The 26,195-nt window shown below is 46.9% G+C and overlaps 1 protein-coding gene and 1 pseudogene across 4 annotated transcripts in view; one reads left to right on the top strand and one right to left on the bottom strand.

Moving 5' to 3' along the window:
- Positions 1-904: 904 nt before the first annotated feature.
- RNF19A (ring finger protein 19A, RBR E3 ubiquitin protein ligase) overlaps positions 905-26,195 on the bottom strand; it is a 498,540-nt gene continuing 473,249 nt past the window's right edge. For all 4 annotated transcript variants that reach the window (XM_085605173.1, XM_085605174.1, XM_085605172.1 and 1 more), the window contains one exon: positions 905-3,401. In XM_085605173.1, the coding sequence (XP_085461299.1) occupies positions 2,711-3,401 (691 nt within the window). In that variant the 3' untranslated portion in view covers positions 905-2,710. The remainder of the gene's footprint in view (positions 3,402-26,195) is intronic.
- LOC146830969 (elongation factor 1-alpha pseudogene) lies at positions 13,468-14,709 on the top strand (annotated as a pseudogene).

Here is a 26,195-nt window from a genome sequence, read left to right as displayed (position 1 = left end):
AAAGGTGTTCAATTGTAGACAGAAGGCCTACAGATGTCGATTGTGACTTCAGTTTAGACGCCGAAATAATGACACCTTTGTTGATGCAAACGGTGGGTAGTCGTTGTCATGAAATGAGGTCTTCAATTTCACTATTTCAGGGTGTGGGTCCATGAAGTCGAAGTCAATCCAGTCTTTGACTAGAAAACAACAAGGGCTACGATTTTGAGTGAAAATTAAAAAACTATTCTGCTGTCAAACACCCCCCCCCCCCAAAAAAAAACTTGAGATGTAAAACCTCTCATGTGCTTCAAGAGCCTACTCATAGGAACCGGAAAAAAAAAACCCGACTGTGAGGTAACTGCAAGTACAGCACATCATGTGTAGGGGAAGCTCTTGGGCTCTCAAAGAGACAGCATACTTTTTTCACCTTTTAATGTAAGCCTGCCAGCCTGCATTTTTTAAAATATGTTTTCCCTCCACTTTATTCATTTTGCAACCCTCCTTGCTCATTAGATGGTGAAATGCAGGCTTGAAACTGCTCCTTAAGGGTCGCCAAAGTAATTCCAGGAAAAAACACTGTGCCACTGAGAGGCTTTTACAGGGTGTAACTCATTTTTAAGACAGATGGACACTGACATCCAGTATGACCTTTCAATGGACAACACCATCCATGAAAAGAGCTCCGGGGTGCATGAATGCAGAGGGAAATTATTACATTTATGACTATCAATGAAGATCCTACAATACAGGAGCTAATTTTCTTTTTAAAAACAAGTTATGGTCACTGATTCAGCAAGAGGGAGATTGCCTAACATTTCCTGAAATAGGTTTTGAAAATGGTGATATTTTATGTGAAATAGCTTTGATTAAAAAAAAAAAAAAAAAAAAAAAAAAAAAAAACACAAACACAAAACAACAACAATGAAGCACTGGTACTTTTATTTTAGGTCCGCGGTTTACACGCATACTTTTGAGCAACACAAGATTGCAAACAAATATACAAATACCATACCAAGCATCATCAAATATCTGGCACTAGTGTTGTAAGCGTATTAATGAAAACTGGTGAGGAAAGATTACGGAATAGAACGGATTGCCGTGGCATTATGTTTTGCAAGTTCAAGTTTCAGTAGCACCATTGTGGCAATACTTACAAGAAACAGAAGACATAATATTAACAGTTTGAATACCCACATCGCTTTGCATCTTATGGAATTATTTAACATACTGTACTTTTGACAGTGCACGTGCTTTGACCAACTTAGCTCGTGATGCTGCTGCATCTCCTTGAAAAGCAAAAACTGAAATAATGTTGAAATAAAAAAAAAGCTGCCAGCCGTATCTTATTCCATTTGCTATTGTTTCCACCAGTGTACTTGTGCAAAGCTCCGCACTGTGCTTTAAGTTTGTAACTGAAGAGGTGCAATCCTATTGTGAATAGGTGTAAAGTAAAAGTGTTTCCACTAAAGCCTGAGTGAGTCTTTGGTAGGCTAATATATCTTTGTGTTGCACACATTTCTTTTCGACCACACACACTTTTGATTAGGTAGGACTATTCTTTATGGTCCAAGATAAGCAAAGAGGGATATTCTGCAGGAAATGATACAGTGAAATCCCCAAACAACCAGGCACTTAAAAATGAGCCTTTTCCAAAGGCACCAAAAGTCAGGTGAATGTATTTAAACTGTTTTGCTTTTTTAACTTTACAATTCTCATATACTGCATCTTTAGGTTTCGCTAGCTATAAAAAAAATTGTGACCGCTGCTCTCACCATTATGTGAAGTCATTCTTTTACAAGTACCAGATTTCCCCAGTCAATGTAGTGCAAAATACCCAAAACCCTGATCAAAGTATACATCTGTGACATATCAAGTGTTTGGGATGCATAGAGTACAATATCTGCTTCATTTGGAATTGAAGAAATAGTAAAACAACGCTCAATGTTGTCATGGAGCTTCATTGTCTAATGCAACCAGGGTCAACTGTCCATTGTTTAGGAACATACTAGTTTTTTAAGATAATTAAAATAAAATTACAAACTAAAATATTCAGTGGTCTATTAGACTGTTTTACCACGTAAAGGCAGGGCTCTGTGTACCTTTAGTGCAGAGTGTCGACTTAAAAAAAAGAAAAAAAAAACATCAAGCCCGACTGTAACCTGTGTACTCTCAGATAGAGTTAGAACAATCAACTTGGTTGATAATCTTATAATGAACGCATCACTGACGAACAGAATGAGAACGTAAGGCAGATTTTTTTCAGATTTAACAACCACTTAAAACAAACCACCCAAAAGTCCATATTTTGGATGCCACTTCTGAACATTACCACTGTTTCTTGAAGGATAGTGCTATTTTGAAACAACTCAACTGGAACAGGTCTATTTATCGCCTTGTCGACCACTCCAGTTCAACCTTGTGTACCAATTGAAGACACATTCCAAGCACAGGAAATTGGTTGTGGCGCAGGTCAGATCATGGAGAACACAAACTTTGATAACAAGCTTTACTTTGCATAATGGACTTGTTTTTCTAATAGTCGCCAGCCGTTCATTGTTCTGTATTGTAACAAAGAGATCCGTCAATGATGGAACCAAACTAAATGCACTTGTGTCGCAGTGTTCAGGACGCCAGCTGTGGTACACACAGGTGGACATTCAGCCACACCTTTCCTCTGAGAGCAGGGTTATTTTAGTAGCGAGGGCACTGCTGCAGCACACCTATAGTTCTAAATTTCAGTCTGGATTCCAGTGTTCTGTCCCATTGCCTGTGGCGAATGGTTGTTATTGGTCTCTTTTTTTGTATCACTTGTACATAACTCTACGTCGGGTGAGATTTCATTCATGGTATTTTCTTCAGCAATATAATTCAGAGGTGAGATATCTGTGTTTAGACCGGACATGGCGATCACAGTTATCCCACTTTGGGGTGGAGAATTTTCCAAACGGTCATTTTCTACTTCAGGGAGTGGGCTGACTGTAGCAAAGCGGGTGTGATAATCATTTGAACCGTGGCTACAGGAAGTCTTCATACTTTCCATGTCAGAGCAGCTAAATTCAGAGAAATGACTAGAGTGTGAGTCTGCTACTGATGGTATGCTGTCACTCAAGGAAGGCGAGTCAAATTCACTTGAGTTTGTGCTTTGCTGCTCCAACAACTGCGCGTCCATGTCCTCTCTGGTCTCGTTAATCTTCACGCTACTTTTCTTTCTCAGTTTGCCTTTGCATTTCTTGCCTGCTGCTGTTTCTTTGGACCACTTGGCAGCATTACATTTGCTGTCTGGAATACAAGATGAAGAGCATCCTGCATTAGCCCGACAAGGAGCACTCCCATCATCAACACTACTGCTTCCACTGTTGTGCCGGAACTTTGCAGGCTTTGACTCAATGTCCACTTGCACCTCCATGCTGGTTCCTTCCCTGGTAAAAGAAGAGCATGTATTAAAAAAGCGTCTATTATGCACTTGTAAAACATTACAACTTGCAAAATGAAAGTTCTATTTTGTTAAATAACAGATATTTTAACTTTTCTCCAGCTATTGAGATAACTCATCCATCTGAAAATCTGTAAGTGTTATCCATCATCCTTGTCTATCAGCATCCCTTTCCCTTCTACCGGCTGAGCGTTCTCCTGGTAAGGGAAAGCAACGTAAAGAAGATGCCATAGAAAGCCTAAGGACATGCATACGCAGACCTGCTTGCTTTCCAAGTCAGTTGCCCACCTCTACCAAAACGGCAAGCATTTACAGAATCAAGAGTGCTGGCTCATGGGTCGCCTAAAGTACAGAGTACTAGTGCAGCGAAACTGTGTGCTTAATTCTTCACACCCTTCCTACTACTAAGCCCCCTCGAGGAAAAGCAAAAACATTTCTCAGCATGACTTTTGTCATCTTGATCATTATCTCGAAGTTACATCACAGCAGAACACTTACACAAATGAAAGGCCCAAGTACTTGCCTATCATCAGAGTAGAAGCAGGCTTTTAGAAAGCAGAGATTGCTTCTTTGGCCTTACCCACACAAACAGATTCCAAAGGGGAGAACAGTTCTCACACAAAAGACAAAGTTACTTACCTTAATTAACATTGGTTTGACGGACACTGTTTCACAGTGCTTTAACTTTAGCTAAACTCAGCTTTCAATCAACCCCCAAACTGATGCAGTCACAGCTTAAAACAAGGGCTGGTGCAGGTGGGGAGCTACTAGTGTCAAGGTCATCTGGCACCACTACTCAAGTGTGAAAATATAACAGTAAACAAGTGGCAATGCCTTACTAATTTGCTTCCCAGAATCTTCAAGCTTGCTGGGTGGCAGACGATCCTAAGGACTCTGAAGGGAGGCAGGTGATCAAAAATCTGTAAAGGGAGCACAGTATCTATCAAAGTCATAAAACGTTTATTCCTTATGGATACTATACCTGCTGCTGATTATTTATCTAGGAAACATAAGGCACCAATACTTGAACAAAGCTTTGGCCCTGGCAGAAAAGCCAGTGCAACAGCGTTTTGCATAAGCATGGTGAGAACAACCAGTGGATGGCTTACAGATTCCCTGCAAAGGACTAGCACTGAAAGAAGTAGCATTGGTCACTAAGCCCCTGGGAGAATGTGCAATTCTGCCAGAAAGATGCATCTGTCTGCTTTATAATAGCCATGTCATTGGAAGCACTCCGATAGAAGACAAAAAGCGGCCTTGTCTCATCCTATATTCGCCTGCTCTGGAAATTCACCAACAGGCATCTTTTAGTTCTAGTCTACTATAGATCAATGCGGTGGTCTGAAGGCAGGGAGTGGTCTACATTATGTTACTCCTCTGTAAGGAAAGATGGCTTCACTTTTAAAGACATCTGTATGTAGTATCATCATTACTGCCTGTAACTTGTTACTCAGACAGGCCATCATAAATGCTACCAGAAAAACAATCTTTATGGAAAGGATTTCACATAATTGTGTACAGGCTCAAGTAGTGGAATCATCACCTGCACGAAGAAAAAGTTTAGGTTCCACAGATCTGCAATGTACAGCATATAAGGAAACCTATTCGGGTAACCTCTTGAATAACACAAAGACACCAGGGGAATCTCAAATAGGAAGTCTCGTTAGGTTTCATCAAAAATATAAACTTCACCACCATATATGTTCGCATGACTGGACCTACAGTCTCTGACAAGTTGTAAAGAAAAGTGTAGGACTTCTGTCAAGAAAGCTCCAAGGGGATCAGTATGCCATAGATTACACTAGTTACAGGTAAGTAAATGTTAATTGTATAGATATATGCTCCGCAAAATATTCCATTGGCTCCCCACCGACACCAGAAGCACGGTCATCCAGACCTTCATTCCCAGCAGACTAGACTATGGCAATGCACTGTACGTCGGCATCACAAATCAACTCTTACATAGATTCCAGACCACCCCGAATGCCGCTGTCGGACTCATCCTCACCATCCCCCGCAATGCACACATCACGCCTCACCTCAGAAAGCTACACTGGCTACCAATTCAGAAACTGCCAATTCAAACTGCTCATGAACGCATACAAAGCCCTCCACAATGTCAGACCTGCTTACTTCAACCACCACCTCAACCGCCACCAAATCACCAGGAAACTGCGCTCAGCCTCAATCCAGCCTGCACAAATACCACAGGAGCAAGGCGGAGGGACGCTCCTTTTCCTACCTCACCAAATCCTGGAACAATTGTCCACACCACATCAGAACTTTCCCATCCCTTCCGGAGTTCCACAACAAACTAAAGACCAGTCTTTTCGACTCGGAGACCTACTCACCTATCTCAGTGCCTGGATACCCCTTTTTTGACAAGCACGCTATACAAATCCTCTTAACAGAACATATGATGAAATATCAGTTACAATCATAAAATTATTTGAAACCATCAATAATTTCAGAGTTAAAGAACGCAAGTTTAAAATAAACAAATAACTATTCAAAAACAGCGATACACAAGATAAAGAATTTTTTTTAACTTCCCAAAAAGTTGACTGTTTTCATGGAAAAGCAATATCGAACTGCTTCATGTATTGTCCTTCAGTTTGCTTCAATAAAGCTAGACTTCAGGTATATCGTCCGTCTGGGCAATAACATTTAGCATGAGCACACAATATGATCAAGAGATTCATTCTTAAAGCCGCAAATCGACCTGACCTGGTCGGAGACACTTTTTATTCCATGAGCCTTCAGATTGGGCAACTGGAATATACAAAAGGTTAAATCTCAGATACCAAAGTTTACAGCCTGTGTTTAAAGTGTGCGACAAATAACTCGGATACGTATCAGAATACCAGAAATTCAACCACCTACACATATAAAAGCATAGCTTCCACTGTGATATCAAGCGTCTGATAGAAAGGAAGGAGTAGTTTCTTACCTGTAACTCCAGTTCTGTAGTAGGGGTATCTCTGTTATAGTCATAATCTATGAATAGTCCCGGCCATGTGCGGGGACCCCGGAGCAATCAAAAAATATCTCTTAAGCTGTCCTGCATTTGCAAACCTGCAAAGACACTTAAGAGACAGACAAAATAATACAGCCTAATAACAACATGGCTGCACTGGCCAGCACTTCATCTGAAGTGAACACAAAAGCCAAAATAAAGTTTAAATGTCATTTTTATTCACATCTGACATGTTCCTTTATTGTATCACACTCCCTTCACCAAAATCCCTTTAAACAATAGAGAGGAAGGGGTGGACAGACAAGCCCTATAGGCTGTCATTATGTGTCTGCTAAAAGGATACCGTGCCTTTAAGGAACTCTCCGGAGACCCCCGGTATCCCAGGATGCACAGCCAAAGCAAGTTACTTTCAGTTCTTTTTGAAGGTGTATAACAACAGGCCTGATACTGTCAGGTTACTCCACCGGGGAGGAGGGAGGGTCGCTTATGACTATAACAGAGATACCCCTACTACAGAACTGGAGTTACAGGTAAGAAACTACTCCTTCTGTAGTAGGGGATCTCTGTGTATAGTCATAATCTATGAATAGAATGGCAAGCCCATCCCAACCAACAAACAGCAGTGGAGTAAAAACCGAACACCAACAAATTACTGTGCAAACAAATTCCTCAGCGAAGCCTGTCCAACCTGCGCATCTGCCCTAGCATCAGAGTCCAGGCAGTAATGCTTTGTAAACGTATGGACCGACTTCCAGGTGGCAGCCTTACAAATGTCAGCAATTGGAACATTCCTAAGCAAAGCTGTAGTCGCTGCTTTGCCCCTAGTCGAATGTGCTGTAGGCTTACCCCCTAACGTCTTATTAGCTTTCTGATAACAGAGCTGAATACAGGACACAATCCATCTGGAGATGGACTGTTTCGAGGTAGCTAGACCAGTTCTTACTGAACCATAATTTACAAACAGTTGATCCGACCTGCAGATGTCTTTTGTCTTATCTAGATAGAATTTCAACACTCTACGCACATCTAGCGAATGCAGAGACCTCTCCGCCGGAGAGGAGGGATGCTGAAAAAATGTAGGCAAAGTTATCATTTGATTTACATGGAAATCAGATATCACTTTAGGCAAAAACTTAGGATGAGTACGCATTACCACTTTAGAAGCATGGAATACAGTATACGGCTCTTGACAACACAGAGCCTGAATCTCACTTACTCTCCTGGCCGATGTAATGGCCACAAGGAAGGCAGCCTTCCAGGACAAATGCTGCAGAGAAGCCTTATGAATAGGCTCCCTCATTAATCTGGACAACACCACGTTCAATTCCCATAGTGGAGAAGGTCGTCTAACAGGGGGAAACACCTTACGCAAACCCTCCCAAAAATCTTTAATCACAGGGATTTGAAAAAATGAGGTTTGGGAAGGGCCCTTTCTATACGCAGTCAAAGCTGCGAGATGAACTTTAATAGACTGAAAATTAAGCCCAGATTGAGCTAACTGCAGCAGATAAGGCAAAATAACATCATCTTTACAGGATGTAGGGTCAATGTCCTTTGCCGTGCACCATAAGCAGAATCTCTTCCACTTATAGGCGTAAGAAGTCCTCGTAGACTGCCTCTTCGCCTCTTTCAAGATCTCCAGACAGTCCTGAGGTAGGTTCAAGTGTCCATACTGTACTAGCTCAGGAGCCATGCTGCCAAACTCAAGGACGAGAGATTGGGGTGAACCATCTGTCCTCCGAACTTCGTGAGAAGGTCCGGCCGACACGGCAGGCGCCGGTGTGGCAGAACAGACCGGTGAAGAAGGTCGGTGAACCACCATTGCCTCGGCCACTCCGGAGCAATCAGGATCATCCTGGCTCTGGATTGATCAGCACCGCCGGAATCAGGGGAATGGGTGGAAAGGCGTAGAGAAAGCTGTTGGACCAGCTGATCCATAGGGCATTCCCCAGTGTCCCTGGTTGGTAGTACCTGGACGCGAAGTCGCGGCATTTGCTGTTTTCTGCCGTAGCGAACAGATCGATATCCGGAGTGCCCCACTCTGCGAAGACGTCTCTTAGCACGTCGTCGTTTAGCACCCACTCGTGATTTTCTTGAACGAGCCTGCTGAGCGCATCAGCTTGGGCATTCTGCACTCCCGGCAGATGGGTTGCCGTGATCGTTAGGTTCCTGGCCACCAGCCAATTCCAGATCGTCTGTGCCTCCTGAGACAGCGTGCGTGAACGGGAGCCCCCCTGCTTGTTGAGGTAATACATGGTAGTAGTATTGTCCGTCTGAACTAGCAGGGAGTTCGTCTTGAAGGAGGGATGGAACGCCTTCAGGGACAAGTGTACTGCTCTGAGTTCCAAAAAGTTGATTTGGTAAGTCATCTCCGTCTGTGACCATATCCCCTGAATCTGAAGAGGGCCCGAATGCGCTCCCCAGCCCTGGAGAGACGCATCGGTCACTATGGTCTGGACCGGAATATCCTTGTGAAAGGGAGTCCCCTTGCAGACATTCTCTGAGGAGCACCACCATTTCAGAGACTGTAGAGCGTGTTGGGACAGATGAATCGTGTCCTCCCAACGCCCCCGCCTCTGGTCCCATTGATCCTCCAGACATTCCTGCAGAGGCCTCATATGCAGACGTGCATTGGGGGTGAGAAAGATGCAGGAAGCCATCGACCCCAGTAAGGAGGACACCGTCCTCACTGTAGGAGAGTGGGCTGAGAGGAGGTGCAGGGCCTTCCAACGGATAGATAAGCGTCTCTCCTCCGAAGGACACACGCTTGCGTTCAAAGTATTGACTGAGGCCCCCAAGTACTGGAGACACTGCACAGGGATCGGCACTGACTTCGACATGTTGATGTGCAGTCCCAGGCGATGAAGCAAGGCAGCTGTCCTGTTGAAATGACACTGGGCTTCCTGGTACGTGGAAGCTTTGATCAGCCAAGCGTCCAGTTATGGATACACAAACACTTTGTTCTTCCGCAAGTGTGCTGCCACCACTGCCATGCACTTGGAGAACGTCCTTGGTGCAGACTTCAGACCAAACGGGAGTACTGTATACTGGTAATGGTTGTTGCCTACCAGAAACCTCAGGAACTTGCGATGCTTTTGTGCGATCGGCACATGAAAGTAAGCGTCCTGCAGATCTATGGCGCACAGCCAGTCTCCTCGATGCAACTGAGGGTAAATCTGATGCAGGGACAACATACGGAACTTTTCTCTGCGGATCCACTTGTTTGCTTGACGCAGATCTAGAATAGGCCTGAACTCGTTTTTGTCCTTTTTTCTGACGAGAAAGAACCTTGAGTAAAGACCTTTTCCTTTTTGCCTCAAAGGAACAGTTTCTATCGCCTTCTTCTTTAACAGAATGTCCGCCTCCCACTGGAGCTCTCGCACCATGTAGGGAGAGCGCACTGGTGGAATCTGCGGAGGCGGGCTGGTGAAACGAAGACTGTACCCATTGCAAACAATATTCAGCACCCACTTGTCCTGAGTTATTGTTCTCCACTCTGCCAGGTAGTATTGAATACTTCCCCCCACCGGAGCGGGTAACGGATGAGGGGGAAGTGACCTTTCAGGGCTTCGACAAGGCCGGGCCTTTGTTCCCCGACGAGGATTGATGCTGGCCTCTGCCCCTCTGGCGCTTTTGAAAGGACTGCCTCGGGAACTGTTGTTGTTGCTGGTGTTGGTGTTGTTGTTGACCAGACTGACGCCCTTGGCCGCGTTGTTTAGAATAACGCCTGCCATAGGAACGGAATGACCTCTTCTGTTCCTTGGGTTTTTCCAACCCCACGGCCTTCAGGGTTTCTGCTTCGGCCTTCATGCGGGCCATTTCGTCATCCGCATGAGACCCGAACAACGTCGTGCAGAGAAAGGCAAGTTAGCAATCTTTTGCTGCACTTCAGGCTTTAGAGAGGTAAGCCTCAGCCAGGAATGTCTCCTCATGTGTACTCCATGACAGTACCCATGGGCCGCCAGCAACGATACATCCCCCGCTGCACTGATGATCTGGTTGGAGACCATCATGCCCTCATTCAACACCTCCTGGAAGTCCTCCCGTTTATCCCTAGGTAGGGAGGCAGCAAACTGTTGCAGGGAGTCCCAAAGCGATCGGTCATAGCGACCCAGCAGAGCGGAGGCGCTAGCAGCCTTCATAGTCGTGGCCGACGTAGAGCACATTCTCCTCCCCAAGGAGTCCATCTTGCGAATCTCCTTATCCGGAGGAGCCGTGGAAGAGGGCGTTGTGGAGTGTTGTTTCCGAGCCGCAACCACAATGACAGAGTCCGGGGGAGGGTCCACCCTGAGGAATGCCGTGTCCGAATCAGGGGCCCTGTACTTTTTCTGCAACCGTGAGGGAGCAGACTTCACCACGGCTGGTGTCAAGAAGACCTCCATGGCTGGTTCCTCCAAACCCGGAACCAAAGGAGGGAGGGGGCGTGACAGGTGAGCCTTGTGCAATGTCTCAAATATCACAGAGGTAGTGGGAACCGGTACTGCTACTGAGATTCCCAATTTCGCCGCCCCCCTCATCAGTACATCCTGGAAAGTGGCAATATCATCCACCGGCGAGATTCTAGTGGGTGGCGTTTCCGACAACGAGGGGGAAAGCCGTCCATTGCCAGAAGAGTCCGTATACCTCGTGCCCCTGGAACGAGATCTATATCTCCGTCGTCCATGCCTTGTGTGAGTGGACGATCTGTGTCTGCTCCGTGACCTCCGGCGAGTTCGAGAGCGTGATCAGTCTGCGTGGGGCTTTAGGAATCACCGGTAGCCGAGGAGACGGCGGGAGCTGAGGCACCGGCGGTGGCGGAGGAGGCGTAGGTCGTTGAGGAGGAGGAGGAGGAGGAGGAGGAGGCGTAGGAGGAGGAGGCGGAGGAGGCGTAGGAGGCTTCTGAGGCAGCGGCTGAGGGAGAGGCTGCGGAGTTCCATCACTCCTTGCAGGAGAACCCGGACTAGCACTGTCCGGACTCCCGTCCACCCTTCTCTTCTTGGCGGGCCTATCCCGTGCTGAAGTAAACGAGGGGGAGCGCCCTCTTCTCCTAGATCCACGACTGGATATTGTAATCACCGAAGAAGTGTTACCCGATGTCCTCGACGTCGAACTGAGCGTCGACCTCGTACGGCTTCTCCTCGCCGTTGACTACAAACGGCGTCCCCTCGACGGCGATCTCCTTCGCCTCGACGGCGATCTCCTTCGCCTCGACGGCGACCTCCTTCGCCTCGACGGCGAACTGTGCCTCGACGGCGAACTGTGCCTCGACGGCGATCTGTGCCTCGACGGCGATCTGTGCCTCGACGGCGATCTGTGCCTCGACGGCGATCTGTGCCTCGACGGCGATCTGTGCCTCGACGGCGATCTCCTTCGCCTCGACGGCGATCTCCTTCGCCTCGACGGCAGCCGCCGGTGTCTCGGCGTCGAAGTCGTCGGCGTCGATCCATGAGCTGACGGCGAAGGAGACGAGCGGTTTCGCCTCGACGGCGAGCTGCGCTGTCTGTGGGGCTCGGTACGACGTCGATGGTGTGTCGACGTCGACTGAATTCCTCGACAGCGACCTAGTCCTAGGTCTCGCCGGCCCCTCTCTCGACGTCGAACGCCGAGATTCAGAGCCCTGGATCGACAGCGAACACACCGGTGCTTTACCTCTCGCCGTCGACGTCGTCGCCTTCGACGTCGAACGCGATCTACCAGCCGGTAGGTGTCGTTTCTGCTCCTTTTTCTGCCCGGAGGTCCCTCCAGTGGCTGAAGCATGGGCAGAGGAAGGGGAATGAGATCCTCCATGCCCCGAAGTCCCACCTGTTCTCTGCTTCTCCTGTCCCTGAAGGCGAATCTTCTCTCTGTCTCTCAGGGTCCTCTTGGAGAAGGTCTTGCAGATGTCACATGTAGCAGGGACATGTGAAGATGATAAGCAGAGAATACAGACATCATGTGGGTCCGTCTTGGCCATTTTCCTCCCACACTCAGGGCATTTATCAAATAAAGCCATGCTAAGAGTGGGTCAAACTGCACCAAATTGCAGGATGCAGCAGAGAAAGGCTCTAGACGTCGAATGAACAAACTTCTTTATCAAAAAAAACAATTTTTATCCAAAATATCCACCCAAAAGGGTAGAGCTCAAGCTCCAGGGTCCTGCTAGCAGGAGCCGGAAAAAAGAACTGAAAGTAACTTGCTTTGGCTGTGCATCCTGGGATACCGGGGGTCTCTGGAGAGTTCCTTAAAGGCACGGTATCCTTTTGGCAGACACATAATGACAGCCTATAGGGCTTGTCTGTCCACCCCTTCCTCTCTATTGTTTAAAGGGATTTTGGTGAAGGGAGTGGGATACAATAAAGGAACATGTCAGATGTGAATAAAAATGACATTTAAACTTTATTTTGGCTTTTGTGTTCACTTCAGATGAAGTGCTGGCCAGTGCAGCCATGTTGTTATTAGGCTGTATTATTTTGTCTGTCTCTTAAGTGTCTTTGCAGGTTTGCAAATGCAGGACAGCTTAAGAGATATTTTTTGATTGCTCCCGGGTCCCCGCACATGGGCGGGACTATTCATAGATTATGACTATACACAGAGATCCCCTACTACAGAACATGTCCTATAAACTTTAGCCTCTCAAAGACCCCGTGGGCTGTGAAAGGCTTCTTGGATCGGATACAAATGACTGCCCGCCTCCTATAACAAAGAAAAAAAAGAACATAAGTAGCCTACTTGGCATCCATTTACTGAGCAGGAGATGTATGCACCAGATGCTTCCTGTTTCATTCAGGACCTTCTAAATCACTCTCATATGACATTTCATGAATCTATTAAAGATCATACTTTTGATTGGAAAAGACATACAAGCGCACAACAAACAGCACTGAATCTACTAGAGTACCCCTACTCAAACAGAAGTTCTTAAAACATCAGATACATATGAGCTTGGAGAGTCACAAAGAGCCACCAGTGGAAAATGCATTTAAATCACAAAGCATTACTTCTTCCTTGCACAATAGTATTGTTCGTCACCACTCCGCACTTCCACCTGCAGCAGCACCACCAGACTGGAGAGCGGCGCAGCCCGATCTGGCAGACACCAGCAACGTACTCTGTTGCAATGGGAAAGGAAAGGACCCACATCAAAATCGTGCATATCGGCCATGTGGACTCTGGCGAGTACACCACCAAAAGCCACCTCATCTACAAGTGTGGCAGCCTCGATATAGGAACCGTCGATAAGTCTGAGAAGCCAAGATGGAAAAAGAACCTTTCAAGTATGCTTGGATGCTGAACAAGCTAAAGGCAGAGAGGGATCGAGGTGTCACCATCGACATCTCTCTATGGAAGCTTGATGATCACTGACACCAAGCAGGCTGACTGTGTGGTGCTGATTTTTGCTGGTGGCATGGGTGATTTTGAAGCTGGTATTTCCAAGAACAGATAGACCCGAGAGAAAGTCCTGCTGTTCCAGACCCTGGGGTTGGAGGGGGGTGAAATTACTGATCATTGGTGTGAACAAGATGGACTCTACCAAACCCCTTTACAGCCAAAAGCACTTCAAAGAAATCCACCACCCAGCTACAGCAGCATTTGTGCTGATCTCCAGCTGGAACAGGGACAACTTGTCAGAACTAAGATCCAACATGACCTGGTTTAAGGGCTGGACAGTTGAGCGTAAAGAGAGATCAGCCAGTGGTGTTACCTTGCTCGTGGCTTTTGACTGAATCATCCCACTGACAAGCCCCTACTGGAGGCACACAAGATAGAAGGTTTTGGCACAGTCCCAATAAGCTGTGTGGAAATCGGTATCCTTCAGGCTGGTGCGATGGTGGCCTTTGCTCCAGTAACGTCACCACTGAAGTAAAGTCAGTGGAGATGCACCACGAGGTGCTGGTAGAGGCTATCTCATGTGACAATGTTGGCTTCAACGTGAAGAACGTGTCTGTGAACGACATCCGAAGAGGGAATGTGGCTGGTGACAGCTAAAAAAAGATCACCTGATGGAGGCTTGAAGCCTCCAAGCCTGGTTCATTATTTTCAATCACCCAGGCTAGATCAGCCAGTGGTACGCTCCTGTGTTGGACTGCTACACCGCTCACATTGCCTGGAAATTTGCTGAACTGAAGGAAAGAAAGAAAAAAACCAAAAAGACAGGCAATCTGATAAGGAGCTTGAAGATGGCTCCAAAGCACTCAAGTCTGGAGATGCTGCCATCATGGAAAGGATTCCAGGCAAATCCATGTGTGTGGAGAGCTTCTACTACTATTCTCCTCTTGGTTGTTTTGTTGTCCACGACATGAGGCAGATGGTGGATGCCACTGTTCCCAGTAACGTGCGTGCACGCACCTCCGTTACATGAAGCGCGCGCACACACAGCACATCAAACTAAGAACATTTGCGCAGCTGCTTTTAAAAAGCTAGCGGCGCGAAAAACGGGTGTTTCATGTAGAGCCCGGCTGCGGTGCATACTGTGTGCTTTTGTTTAAGTATTCATGTTAATTGCAGCGCCGTCACAAGCTGCAATTGTCATGAATACTTTAACCAAAAGCACACCATCTGCCCATCACCCTGCAGGTGCTCTCTATTATGAAAAGAAATGCAGCAACTCTACAAACAGAGCGTGAAAATCACACGTCGTGTTTGTAGAGTTGCTGCATTTCTTTTCTTAACAGAGCTGGGCTGCGGGGTGATAGTGTGACTTTGTTAAAGTTTTCAGGTTAATTACAGCTCCAGACAGGCGCTGTGATTAACCTGAAATCTTTAACAAAGCCCTAAAATCACCCCGCAGCCCAGCTCTGTTAAGAAAAGAATTTCAGCAACTCTACAAACACAGTGTGAAAAGCACACGTCGTGTTTGTAGATTTGCTGAATTTCTCTCAGCTGTGGGGTGATTTACACTTTTCTGTGCTTGGCATAGTGTGCCATCCTCCTTTTATTTTCCTGTTTCTTTCATTGCATCCAGATACATGATACAACAAGTAACATCATACCCAGGGCTTTAAGTGGGATGAAAAAACTGGGGGGTCTCGCAAAGGGGCGTGGCCAGTGTAATTAAGGACCTGGCTTAAGACACAAACTAAAAATCTGCACTTAGCATAGTGTACCGCACGACTTGTATTTTGCGGTTTCTGTCATTGCATCCAGATATATGATACAGCAAGTAACATCATACCTACAAGTCAGGACTATTGGCTTTGTCAATGGTTGTTAGTTGTATAAGACAAATAAGGAGCAACTATGGCTTGTATGTAATATTGAAAAGGCTTCAACTTAAAGCCCTGGTGACACCACGACAATGTTGCTGCTCCTGAGTTTCAAAAAGAGAAGGGAAATCCAGAGAGAAAATGACTCTCTAAAGGATTCCCCATCCCCTACAAGTAGGGTGACTAGAGCGAGCGACCTGAAAAACTGGACATTTCGCAACAATAGAGGAAGGACCACAAATTTACATCAATAAAGTGGCAAATAATGACAGTCCTCATCCTCATAGAAACACAGAACAGGCACTAAGAAAATAAATAAAATGTAATTTTTAAACGCAGCATCATGCCCGTCAAACTTCTTACTTATAACAGCTGCCTACTAGCCCTGCTTTGGAACACCTAAAAAACATGCCTCTCACTGTTTTCAGTTCACCCTCTCAAAAAAGAGGGACATGAGCCACTTTTCCAGAAATCTGCCAGCACAACTGTTGAAAAACCGGGACGGTCCAGAGAAATCCGGGACTCCTGGTCACCCTACCTACAAGGATCACCAGGTATGACGTTGTGCCCTAACTTCTCTACTAGTGAGAAGTGAGCAGTGCGAGCACGCGCACATCGATGTGCCTAGTGTCACTGCAGTCTGGAAAAAAACGGACCGCCTGTGCCAGGGCACAAAACAGAGCCCGGTAGAGACCCGTATCGAGGCCCCCTTTAAAAAACTGCCAGTGCTCAGCACCAGTGAGACCCGGCGCACATAAAGCCCTGATCATACCTACAAGTCGGACTATTGACTTTGTAAGTGGTTGCTAGTTGCATAAGATAAAATAGGCAGCAACAATGGCTGGTATAAATCAAATCCATCTGAATTTGAAAACAGCGAAACTCTCCAGCCATCTTTCTAGTTGTGATGAGGCTGCCAATGACAGACTTGCTTGAGTGTCTGTTATGGTCACGCTGGTACTACAGTTTTAACAACCCCTTTCGACAAAATGTGACATTTTAACAAGAAGCAGTTTGACTGTTAATGAGATTCGCTTTTTTGTACAAAAGGGGGTGATCTTCTGTACAAAACTCAGCTCTGAAATTCATAAGGTTAAGCAGACTGTCTTGTGATAGGAGCTTGCCATATATCTAGTGTTGCAGCTTCCGTACTGTGGTTGGGACAGAAAAGTGACTAATGGGAATTCAACAGTTGGCTTGCTTCTAAATATTTTTCAAATTGTAGGGTGATTATTCTTTCCAGGTTTAATGGGGTCAGAGGAAGGAAGAAAGGGGAAATGTTTGTGGTATTTCTCTATTTTTTTTTACTGTAGATGCTCATTATGGCAAGTCTGAAGAATAGACTAGATAAACCTTGACCCAGTGAGACACTCATGATGGTAACAGTAGTCTTGAGCAGTGAAGAAGCAGAGTCTTTTTTAGGGTCTTAATTATTGTTCTATTATTGTCTTGAGAAACCGACATCTAAAAGAGTTTGTTTTTTATGCATTATGAGCTGTGACCGGAGCATTCCACGGGACTAGGTGATGTAGCAGTACAGTAATGGTGCAGGATTTCACAGATCTCTTGTCAGCGTTGTAATGTTGGTCTAAGTGTGTATTTTTTCAAGGATTTGAAAGTGGCATAGCAGTTCAGTGATCACTTTTCTCACCTATAAAAGCCTCTAAACCCCTGCCCACTCCTAGTCATCTCGTTTCACTTCATCTGAAAGTTTTCTTGTTAATTGCAGCTCCAGACGGGCCCTGCGATTAACCTGAAAACTTTAACAAAGGCACACAATCACCCTGAAGCTGCGCTCTGTTAAGAAAAGAAATGCAGCAACTATACAAACATGGCGTGTAAAGCACAGGAAGTGTTTGTAGACTTGCTGTATTTCTCTTCTTAATAGAGCTGGGCTGCGAGGTGATTGTGTGACTTTTTAAACTTTTCTGTGCTTGGCATAGTGTGCCCCCCAACTTGTATTTTCCTGTTTCTGTCATTGCCTCCAGATATATGATACAACAAGTAACATCATACCTACAACAAGTCGGACTATTGGCTTTGTCAGTGGTTGTTAGTTGCATGAGATAAATAAGCAGCAACTATGGCTTTCATATAATATTGAACTTAAAGCCCTGGTGACACCACGACAATGTTGCTGCCCCTGAGTTTCAAAAAGAGAATGGAAGCAAGTGTTAGTGAAGAGAATACTCCCGACAGATGGATCAGTCATTTACACACTTGCAGCTGCCATCTGCTTAGACCTGCATCTTGGCAAGATTAAAAATCTTGGCAAGGCCTAACCAGCCTTCCACCCTTCTTAGTTTGTTCAGGTGAGCACGGTTACATAGTGCAAGCGTTTAGAAATGACAAGATGGCGAAAAAGTCTCCTTATAGAACCCCCCAACGTAGATATGCAGAGACGCTACTTCTGAAGCATTGCCATACCACACTTGCTGTCTTCTCTGACAGATCTCTTGTCCTTTTTTCTTCCACTCCCCAGCTGCTCTCGCGGTCTTCTTCTCTACTTTTTCTTCTTCCTCATATCAGACCCGCTCCACGATTACCCACTTTCCCCTTCTCCCCATCCAATTCTTGTCTCCATTTCCCTCTCGCTGCCTGTTCTTTGCTTTCTCTCTTATCGTTTTTCCATTCTCTGTTCTCCGTCCCAGTTCTCCAAACCCTCTGGCTGCCTTTCTCTTTCCGTCCCTCTCTTACCAATTTCTCCATTACCCCTTCCCCATTTCTCGTCTTTGCACCTTGAATTTTTTTCTACTTTGTTCCTCTCTCCCCCTTTCTCCGCCACTAAATCCTATTTCTCACTAGTCTCCTCTCCTTTTCCTTCAGGCTATGTTACAATTTTGAAAACACATACCACTATCCCTGAATATTACATGGAAGCACATTTAGAATTTTGACCAGTGTGCCTTTGCAGTGTCAGTGACCTGGCCAAAAAGGACATGAAAAAGCTGAAACTGGATCATAAATCCAAAGCTGTTCTAATCAGGGGCCCTGGAAATAAGTTTGGCCCTGGCACTCAAAATCCTTAAGATGTCCCTGTGCATGTTAAAGTTTTCATGTTAATCGCAGCACCAATCATGGTCTGCAATTAACACGAAAACCTTAACAAATGCACACAATCACCCCGCAGCCCAACCCTATTAAGAAAAGAAATGCAGCAACAAAGCTGCCAAGGTTTCAAATTGAAATGTGGGATGTTTTCATAATGTCAGTGTAATTATTAGTGCCATTTGAACAGGGCCGGCTTTAGTGCTGGTGGTGCCTGGTGTGACAATGTTTGTTGGCAACCCAATGACCACCTCTGCCACGGATACTCTCATTACCAACCTTTAACAGTGACCCTCAAGTCTCCAAAACCCCTCTCTTTCATATTTATTTTGTTTAATAGCGCCACTCATACCAGTGTAAGGTGTTAAGCACTTTACATCGCATACACATTACACAGACACTGAATCATAGTGTGTAAATCAATGTATAGGAAATGTTACATCAGACAGAGGAATAAATGGTCTCTTCTTAACAGAGCTGAGCTGCTAGGGTTTTAACCCCTTCGCTGCGGCGGACATTCCGCCGCAGTGCTGGGGGGTGCGGGGAGGCAGCGCGGTGGCGCTGTGCTCATGACGGAACGGTTCCGTCATGACTCCGCCCAGTTGCATTGTCCCCCCGCACAGGCGGGGAAACAGCGCCGCGTAGGCGGAGCGGCCGCCAACGGGCGTGTCATGACGGAACCGTTCCGTCATGAGCACACAGCAACCGTGGCTCATGACGGAGCGGCTCCGTCATGAGCGGGGAAGGGGTTAAGCAAACGTTTGTAGTGATATTTGGCGCTGTACACATGCACAGTGTGGTTCCTGGCGCACATAGCCACAGCTGCAGAGCACAGAGACACTACACTGCCGCACACAGAGGAAAAAAATTAGAGTGAACATTAGTGGATTCTGGCACCATCAAAGAAAAGTCATCAAGTCTGTCATTTAGTTCTCTGGCAATAAGTGGCAGCAGTCAAACTCTGCTCCCCTTATGACACTGGGTACCCAGAATACTCTAATCTGGGATCACTACCTGCACTCTTCAATCATCCATTATTATTAGCTGAGGGCTGGGTATAATATTAATGACGTTCGCAACTATAGCAGCCTAAATAGTCACAATTGTATGACCAGTGGCAAATGTGTGTTAAAGTTCTCTCTCATATTGTGAACATTTAGAGGTCTTTTGGCTATGCCACACTGGCATTCACAAATAGGACTGAATATTGTATCAAAGCTTTTCAGTCTAAGATTGAGAAGTGTAAAATAATTCTCCATCAGGTAAAGTGAGTGGGATGTTTCATCAACTGAGTTTGGATCATCACCCACCACTGTTCTTTTATTGGCTACTTTGACCAGATCCACGGATTGTCTTCATCCAAATAATGCTTAGAATACTGGATGGAAAAATACATAGGTGGGTGAGAGAGAAGCATACATAACCTGTGCCACTTGTGAAAATCTCAGTTATGGGTTGTTAGACCTGGCATCCTTGGCCTAGTTTCCCCTGTCTTTTTGCCTCTACCACCTATATTTTTATTATTTTATATTTGTAAATGTATTTTATTTTTCAACTGAACAATTAGCGCAATACTGTTGTCACATAGTACAGATGCAGGAATCAATCACATATCAATACAAACAGTATCTTCAGCATCGAGGGCATTCCCCCACCCCTCCTTGATTCACATGAATTAATATTCACCACCAGTGTTTTATCGTTCTGTTCATGGATCATCATTCGGAGACCTGAAGGGTCGGTAAATGTGTTAAATTGAAGGCTGCCCGGGCCATGTACAATCGGACATTACTTCAACAACCCTTGCGTGTTCTGTGTATTGGGCGATTGTGTGTCATCGCCCCCGTCGAGTCCAAAGTATCTCGTCCATGGACCCCAGATTTTATTTAAAAAATTGGGGCACCCTCTACTGCGATAGGTGGTTTGTTCAGCTGTCATGTATGTGTCCATCCCCCTCGTTCATTCCTGAATGGTCGGTTTGTCGGCAACCCCCCACTTCCTCGCTGTATCCCTCTTGGCGACCACCAGTCCCAAGGAGGCAAAAAGTAGCTGTGGTCTGGTGATGTCTACCTTGCTTGATATCCCAAGTATCACGAACTTGGGGTCTATCGGCAGTGTCACCACCAGGGTCGCGTCCAGTACTTCGAACACCTGTGTCCAATACAACTGTATCTCAGGACATGACCATATTGAGTGGAAGTCGCCACCTTTGGCCGTTATACGTCAAACTGAATGGAGATTCCGCCCTACCCATCTTGTGCAACCTGTCACAGTAAATACGGTGTAGTATCTTAAGATGGATGAAGCGAAGTCTCGCTTTTATGGCGACCTCTCTGGGGTGCATCTGCGCTGCCTCCCAGTCTATGTCCTCCATGGGCCCCCCCTCCCTCTCCCACCGTGCCCGGAGTCCCACCAAGCCATCAGGGATATTGTTATTAATAGTCTTGTATGTGAAGGAGATCGCTTTATGTGTCAACTCTTCTTGCAAGAGTCTGCATTCCAGGGGTGCATATTCCGGGAGTTGTTCGCTGGGGAGCTTCTCTGCCCGCCAGGCATGGCCAGCTGCGCATATTTAAGGAATTGGGAGTTGTACATGTCGTAATCTTGTTTGAATTTTGCCAATGTTTTGAGTTTCCCTTGTTCAAGGATGTTCCCCACTGTGGAGATCCCCAGGATATCCCAGGTCTCAAACCCCTTAAGCCTGTGTATCTATCGAAACAGGACTCCCTCTCAGAGCTGTGTACTTTGTGATCTTTCCGGTCCATCCCATGGCCTTGGTCGCCCTCTTCCATGCTGACAGGGTCACCTGAGTCGCTGGCAATAGTTGGGACGCACCCTTCCCCCATAGAGATAATATAAGTATGTGTGTGGTAACATTTCCTCCCTCTCCAGGTGATATGCTGGATGGTCTCTAGGCTTGTGAATCCATTCATTTATGGGTATCAGATGGGACGCCCAGTAGTACGCCTCTATGTCAGGAAGCGCTATCCCCCCATTATATGGATTACGTTGCAGTGTCCCAAGCGATATTCTCGGATGACTCACTTGCCACAGTAGTATTCGTATTTTACTTGCTGTTTCGGCAAAGATAGACTTGGGTAGAGAGTGGTACGAGTTTTGCAGGGCGTATAGGAGTTGGGGGAAGGGTGATCATTTTGAATATTGCTGCCCGACCGAGCAGAGTAAGGGGGAGATCCCTCCACCTCTAACTTGAAGTTGTTCAGAACTGAACCAAGGTTTTCCTTTCTACATATCTCTGAATGTGGAGTAACAAATATGCGGAGGTATTTAAAGCCCCTCTGTAATACTCGCAACTCTCCGGGTAGGGGGCAATCCACTAGTGTAGTGGTCGGGCAGTACAGCGTGGACTTATTCCAGTTGATCTTATAACCCGATTGACTGCCGTATTCAGTGATCACGTCAAAGAGGGACAGTATCTATCTTTCGGGATCAGAGATGTACATCAAAATATAATCGGCATAGAGATCATTTTTCACCTATCTCGAACCTGTGGATGTGGTGCTGAAGCCTCGGATGAAGGGTGCACTCTAATAGTACAGGCCAGTGACTCAAGGGTGAGCGCGAAGAGAAGAGGTGAAAGGGGACAGCCCTGCCGCCTCCCCCTCTCGATAGGGAAGGGGGCAGAGTGGTGCCGGTTTACTTGCACCGTGGCCAATGGTTGGTTATATAAAAGGGTTACCCAGCTGCAGAACTTCGGCCTGAAGCCGGACCTGGCCAGAGTAGCATCCAGAAATGACCAGTCCACAGCGTCAAATGCCTTTTCAGCGTCTAATGATAGGAAGACCTGCGGTCTTTCCCTGTGTCTCACTTTCATGAGCCAGTTATGCATGCGTCTGCGATTTAGACGGGTGAATCTGCCTCGCATGAATCCAGACTGATCCTCATGTATCAGATCGGTGATTACCCCCAGCAGACGCGTCGCCAAGATGGTAGCCAGGATTTTGATTTCTGTTTTCAGTAATGAAGTGGGTCTATAAGAACCACACTGGTCACGGGGTTTTCCCACCTTATGGATGACCACGATAGTGGCCCTGCGCAGATCCAGTGGAAGAATACCCTCCTTGTGGGTCTCTGTGAAAAGCCGGAGAAGGTGCGGGCTCAGGATATTGGTATAGCGCCAAAAGAATTCTGCGGGTAGCCCGTTGATTCCAGGGGTCTTCCAGGGCAAAACTTCGCCACTGCTGCTTGGACCTCTGCCAACGACAGATCCTCTTGCAGGTCCCAAGCCTGGCATGGGGATGGCCATCAGATAATCCTGTATCTCTGCCTGTAATTTGGAGATATGCACACGATACAAGTCTCTGTAGTATTCCTCAAAAGCGTTTGCCACCCCTAGATCCGTAGATTGAGTGGCCCTCCTTGGTCTTTCACCTCCCTCACCAATCTGTCCTGAATCTCCTGTCTGCTGACCCAGGCCAAGAGTTTCCCCGCCAGGTCCCCTACTTCATAGAGTCTATGTAATGTCGCTAGGTGCATTTGTTTTGCGTTACCCATGTCCAGCTCCTTGTATTCCATTCACAGGATAGTCAATCTGCGTGTCAACTTGGGGTCGCCACAGTGGGTGAATTGCTTGTGTAATTCACTTATTTCATGTTCTAGTGCAACTAGGTTTTTTTCTCTCTCTCTTTCTTTTCCCATGCTATACGGCTCTGTCCCTCAACACCGTCTTATATCCTTCCCAAACAGTCACCCCAGACAGAAAGAGTCTTTGTTTTCCAGAAAGTAGACTTCGGTATCTGCCCTAATCCCTTTGGCTATTTTGGGGTTTTTCAGGTCTCCAGCTATGTGCATCCTCCCGGTCTCTCAGTCCCATCTCGACCAGAAGCGGAGAGTGATCTGACAGTCCCCTAGCTGTGTATTCTGCACGCACTACTGCCTGTAGTCCCCCCTTGGGGATAAATATATAATACAGCCTAGAGTGAGTGTCATGGGCCCCAGAGTGGAAGGAGAATTTTCTAGCTAGGGGATGCGTCTCTCTCCAGACATCTGTCAGGCCCATTGTCGTGGAGAATCTCTTCAATGGTGTGGTGTATGTGGACCTACCCCCCCCCCCCCCCCCCGCGGTCCAGTGCAGGGTCCATAACGCCATTAAAGTCGCCACCTACAATGTGCAGGGTGGAAGGTGTTTCAAGCAGGATGTCAACCACCTTAGCCATGGTGGGCGCTTGTGAGCTGGGTGGGGCGTACACGCAAATCAGTGTGGTCTCAACCCTGCCCCGGTGCCTTGAGACACCCACGTATCTACCTAGAGGGTCATTCCAGAAGCGTGAAATTTGAAAGGGAAAGCTTTTTTAAATCAGGATAGCCACCCCCGTGCCCCATGAATTCTGAGTGGGCCAGAACTTTGTAGGCCCCGCGACCGATGAAACCACATTTTGTGCCTTTGAGGTGTGTTTCTTGAAGCATTACCATATCTGGACATAGTCTCTTAATGTGTTGAGATACAAGTCCTCTTTTAATCCCATCCCCTAGTCCGTTAACGTTCCAAGTCAGATCCGTTAAGTGAGAGTTATGTGTCATGTTAGGTTTGACAGCAATATGTTCCTGTCCCTGAAACCTGGTGGTAAGTGAGAGTTCCGATCTCCATTAAATCTCGATCTGTAGATTCGTCCTGCTGTGAAAGGTGTTGCGCTCAACCAGATAACATGTACACATTTAAATCCCAACTGTGCAAAGCCCCAACCACCCCCCCACCCCACATCCCTCTTCCCCCCTCATATCCTTCAGCCCCCCATTTCTGGAAGTGACCCTTAGTAGGTGAGAACAGGTCAGTCTGTCGTCACCCCCACCCACATTAGAATCCCCAAAACCCCAACACTTACAGTTTATTGCTCAGATGTCCAAGTGAGTCACTGTTAAAAGCGCAGGTCGCCTCAGCACAGTAGGGGGGATCGATGTTGTTAGTCAATGACTCCCCGCCGAAGTTCAAGTTGCAGAACCCAGTTCGTTAAAGTCAATCTCCAAAGGTGGAACTCCCACTGCAGGCCCCTCAACCTTTTTGTCCTTTTCGAGCTCCTGAATTGCCTTCTCTAGAGGACGTCTGGATTCCACTCCCTAGGACAAGTCATTGTCTTCAGAGTCGGTTTGCGGATCGGGAGACCTCATTTTACGTGCCCTTTCAGGTTCAGATTGCGAATGATCACTTTTATATTGATCCTGACCTCCCTGGACGTGTTTAGGTTTCCGCAGAGCATATGGAGTTCCTGTACCCAGTCTCCAATTTCAGGTTCGCAGTTAGGCGACGTCTCTGCTGGGCGTGATCTCTCTCCTCTGACTCCGCCGCATGACATGATATTGTCCAGTTGTGATCCCTCCCGGGGTCGAGACACTGGGCGCTCTTCCACCAATGCCCAGGCCTCTTCAGTGGTCTGAAAGAAAAGGGCCTAGCCCTGGAAAAGAACATTTAGCTTTGCTGGGAAAAGGAGCATATATTGAACTTGCGTAGCCCGTGACTTCACCTTCACGGAGTCGAAGGTGCGGTGCTGCTTTTGAACCTTGCAGCTGTAATCCGGAAAAGTCATAATTTTGAGGTTCTTGTAGCGGACCTCTCCCTTTTGTCGCATTTCGCTTAGTATCATGTCCCTATGTAAAAAGTTTAACAGCCTCGCGATGATGGGCCTGGACGGCGCCCCGGGAGGGGGTCTGGCGCTCAGTGCGTGTTCTATGACGAAGCATTGAGAAAATCGCTCAGCTGGGATTAGATCTTTCAGCCAGGTTGTCAGGAATGCCACAGTATCCGCACCTTTCGCAAATCCCACAAATCGTAGGTTATTCCTCCAGGCCTACTTTTCCGCATCCATCGATCTTCCATAACATGTTAGCTGCGTAGTTCTTCATGTCTTTCAACCCCTTCTGGAGATCTTTGACAGTATCTTTCACCTCCGACACCCGGGTCTCGGCCTCACTTACCCTTTCGGACACCTTGCGGAGGTCTTGTCGGAGCAGCGACACCACGGAGCAAACCTCTCCAATCCTCCCCTCCAAGGCTCCCCTGGAGCTCTGTATGGACTGTAGGAGCGGAGTCGTGTCAGATGACGAATGCACCGTCTGTCGCCGCGGCCTGCGCGGGGAGCACTTTGGTGTACATATCCATTTTCCCCTGTCTCTGGGGTTTCGGATATTTATCTTTAATCATTTCGTAGGTTTGAGTCTTGCTTGCTAGAAGGGTATATCCCCGGTCCGTGCCCTCGTCCACGTCAGAGCCAAGAAGAACGGCACCTCTCAGTCAATCCTCGGGCGTACGGGCTCTTTATGCCGTCTCTGAATGGCCAGGAGACCTATCGTGGGTCTGTGGTCTCAGCACTCTCGTCACACCTCTGGGTCCAAGGGAGAAGAACAGCGAAAGAGAGAGAGGGCAGAAGCAGCCCCAGGGCACGCCGCCCTCCACTACCTATACCCTACGGGGGCCGGGGGGGCAGCGCAGTCCGTGCAGGAATTGCCCACCTCGAGTTGGAGTCTCCAGCCCCCACCCAGAGGGCAACCCGGGTGGCACTTGCGGCAAATCCATTGGCAGGATCTTCAGCTATCAGTAAGTGTCTCTCTCAGCGTCTTCACCCGACACGGGCTCTCCCAG

This window comes from Triturus cristatus, chromosome 5_1, assembly GCF_964204655.1.
Source record: "Triturus cristatus chromosome 5_1, aTriCri1.1, whole genome shotgun sequence".
NCBI classification, from domain to species: Eukaryota; Metazoa; Chordata; class Amphibia; order Caudata; family Salamandridae; genus Triturus; species Triturus cristatus.
The sequence above is the reverse complement of the archived record's forward strand: the minus strand, read 5'-3'. Positions and strand labels throughout refer to the sequence as shown.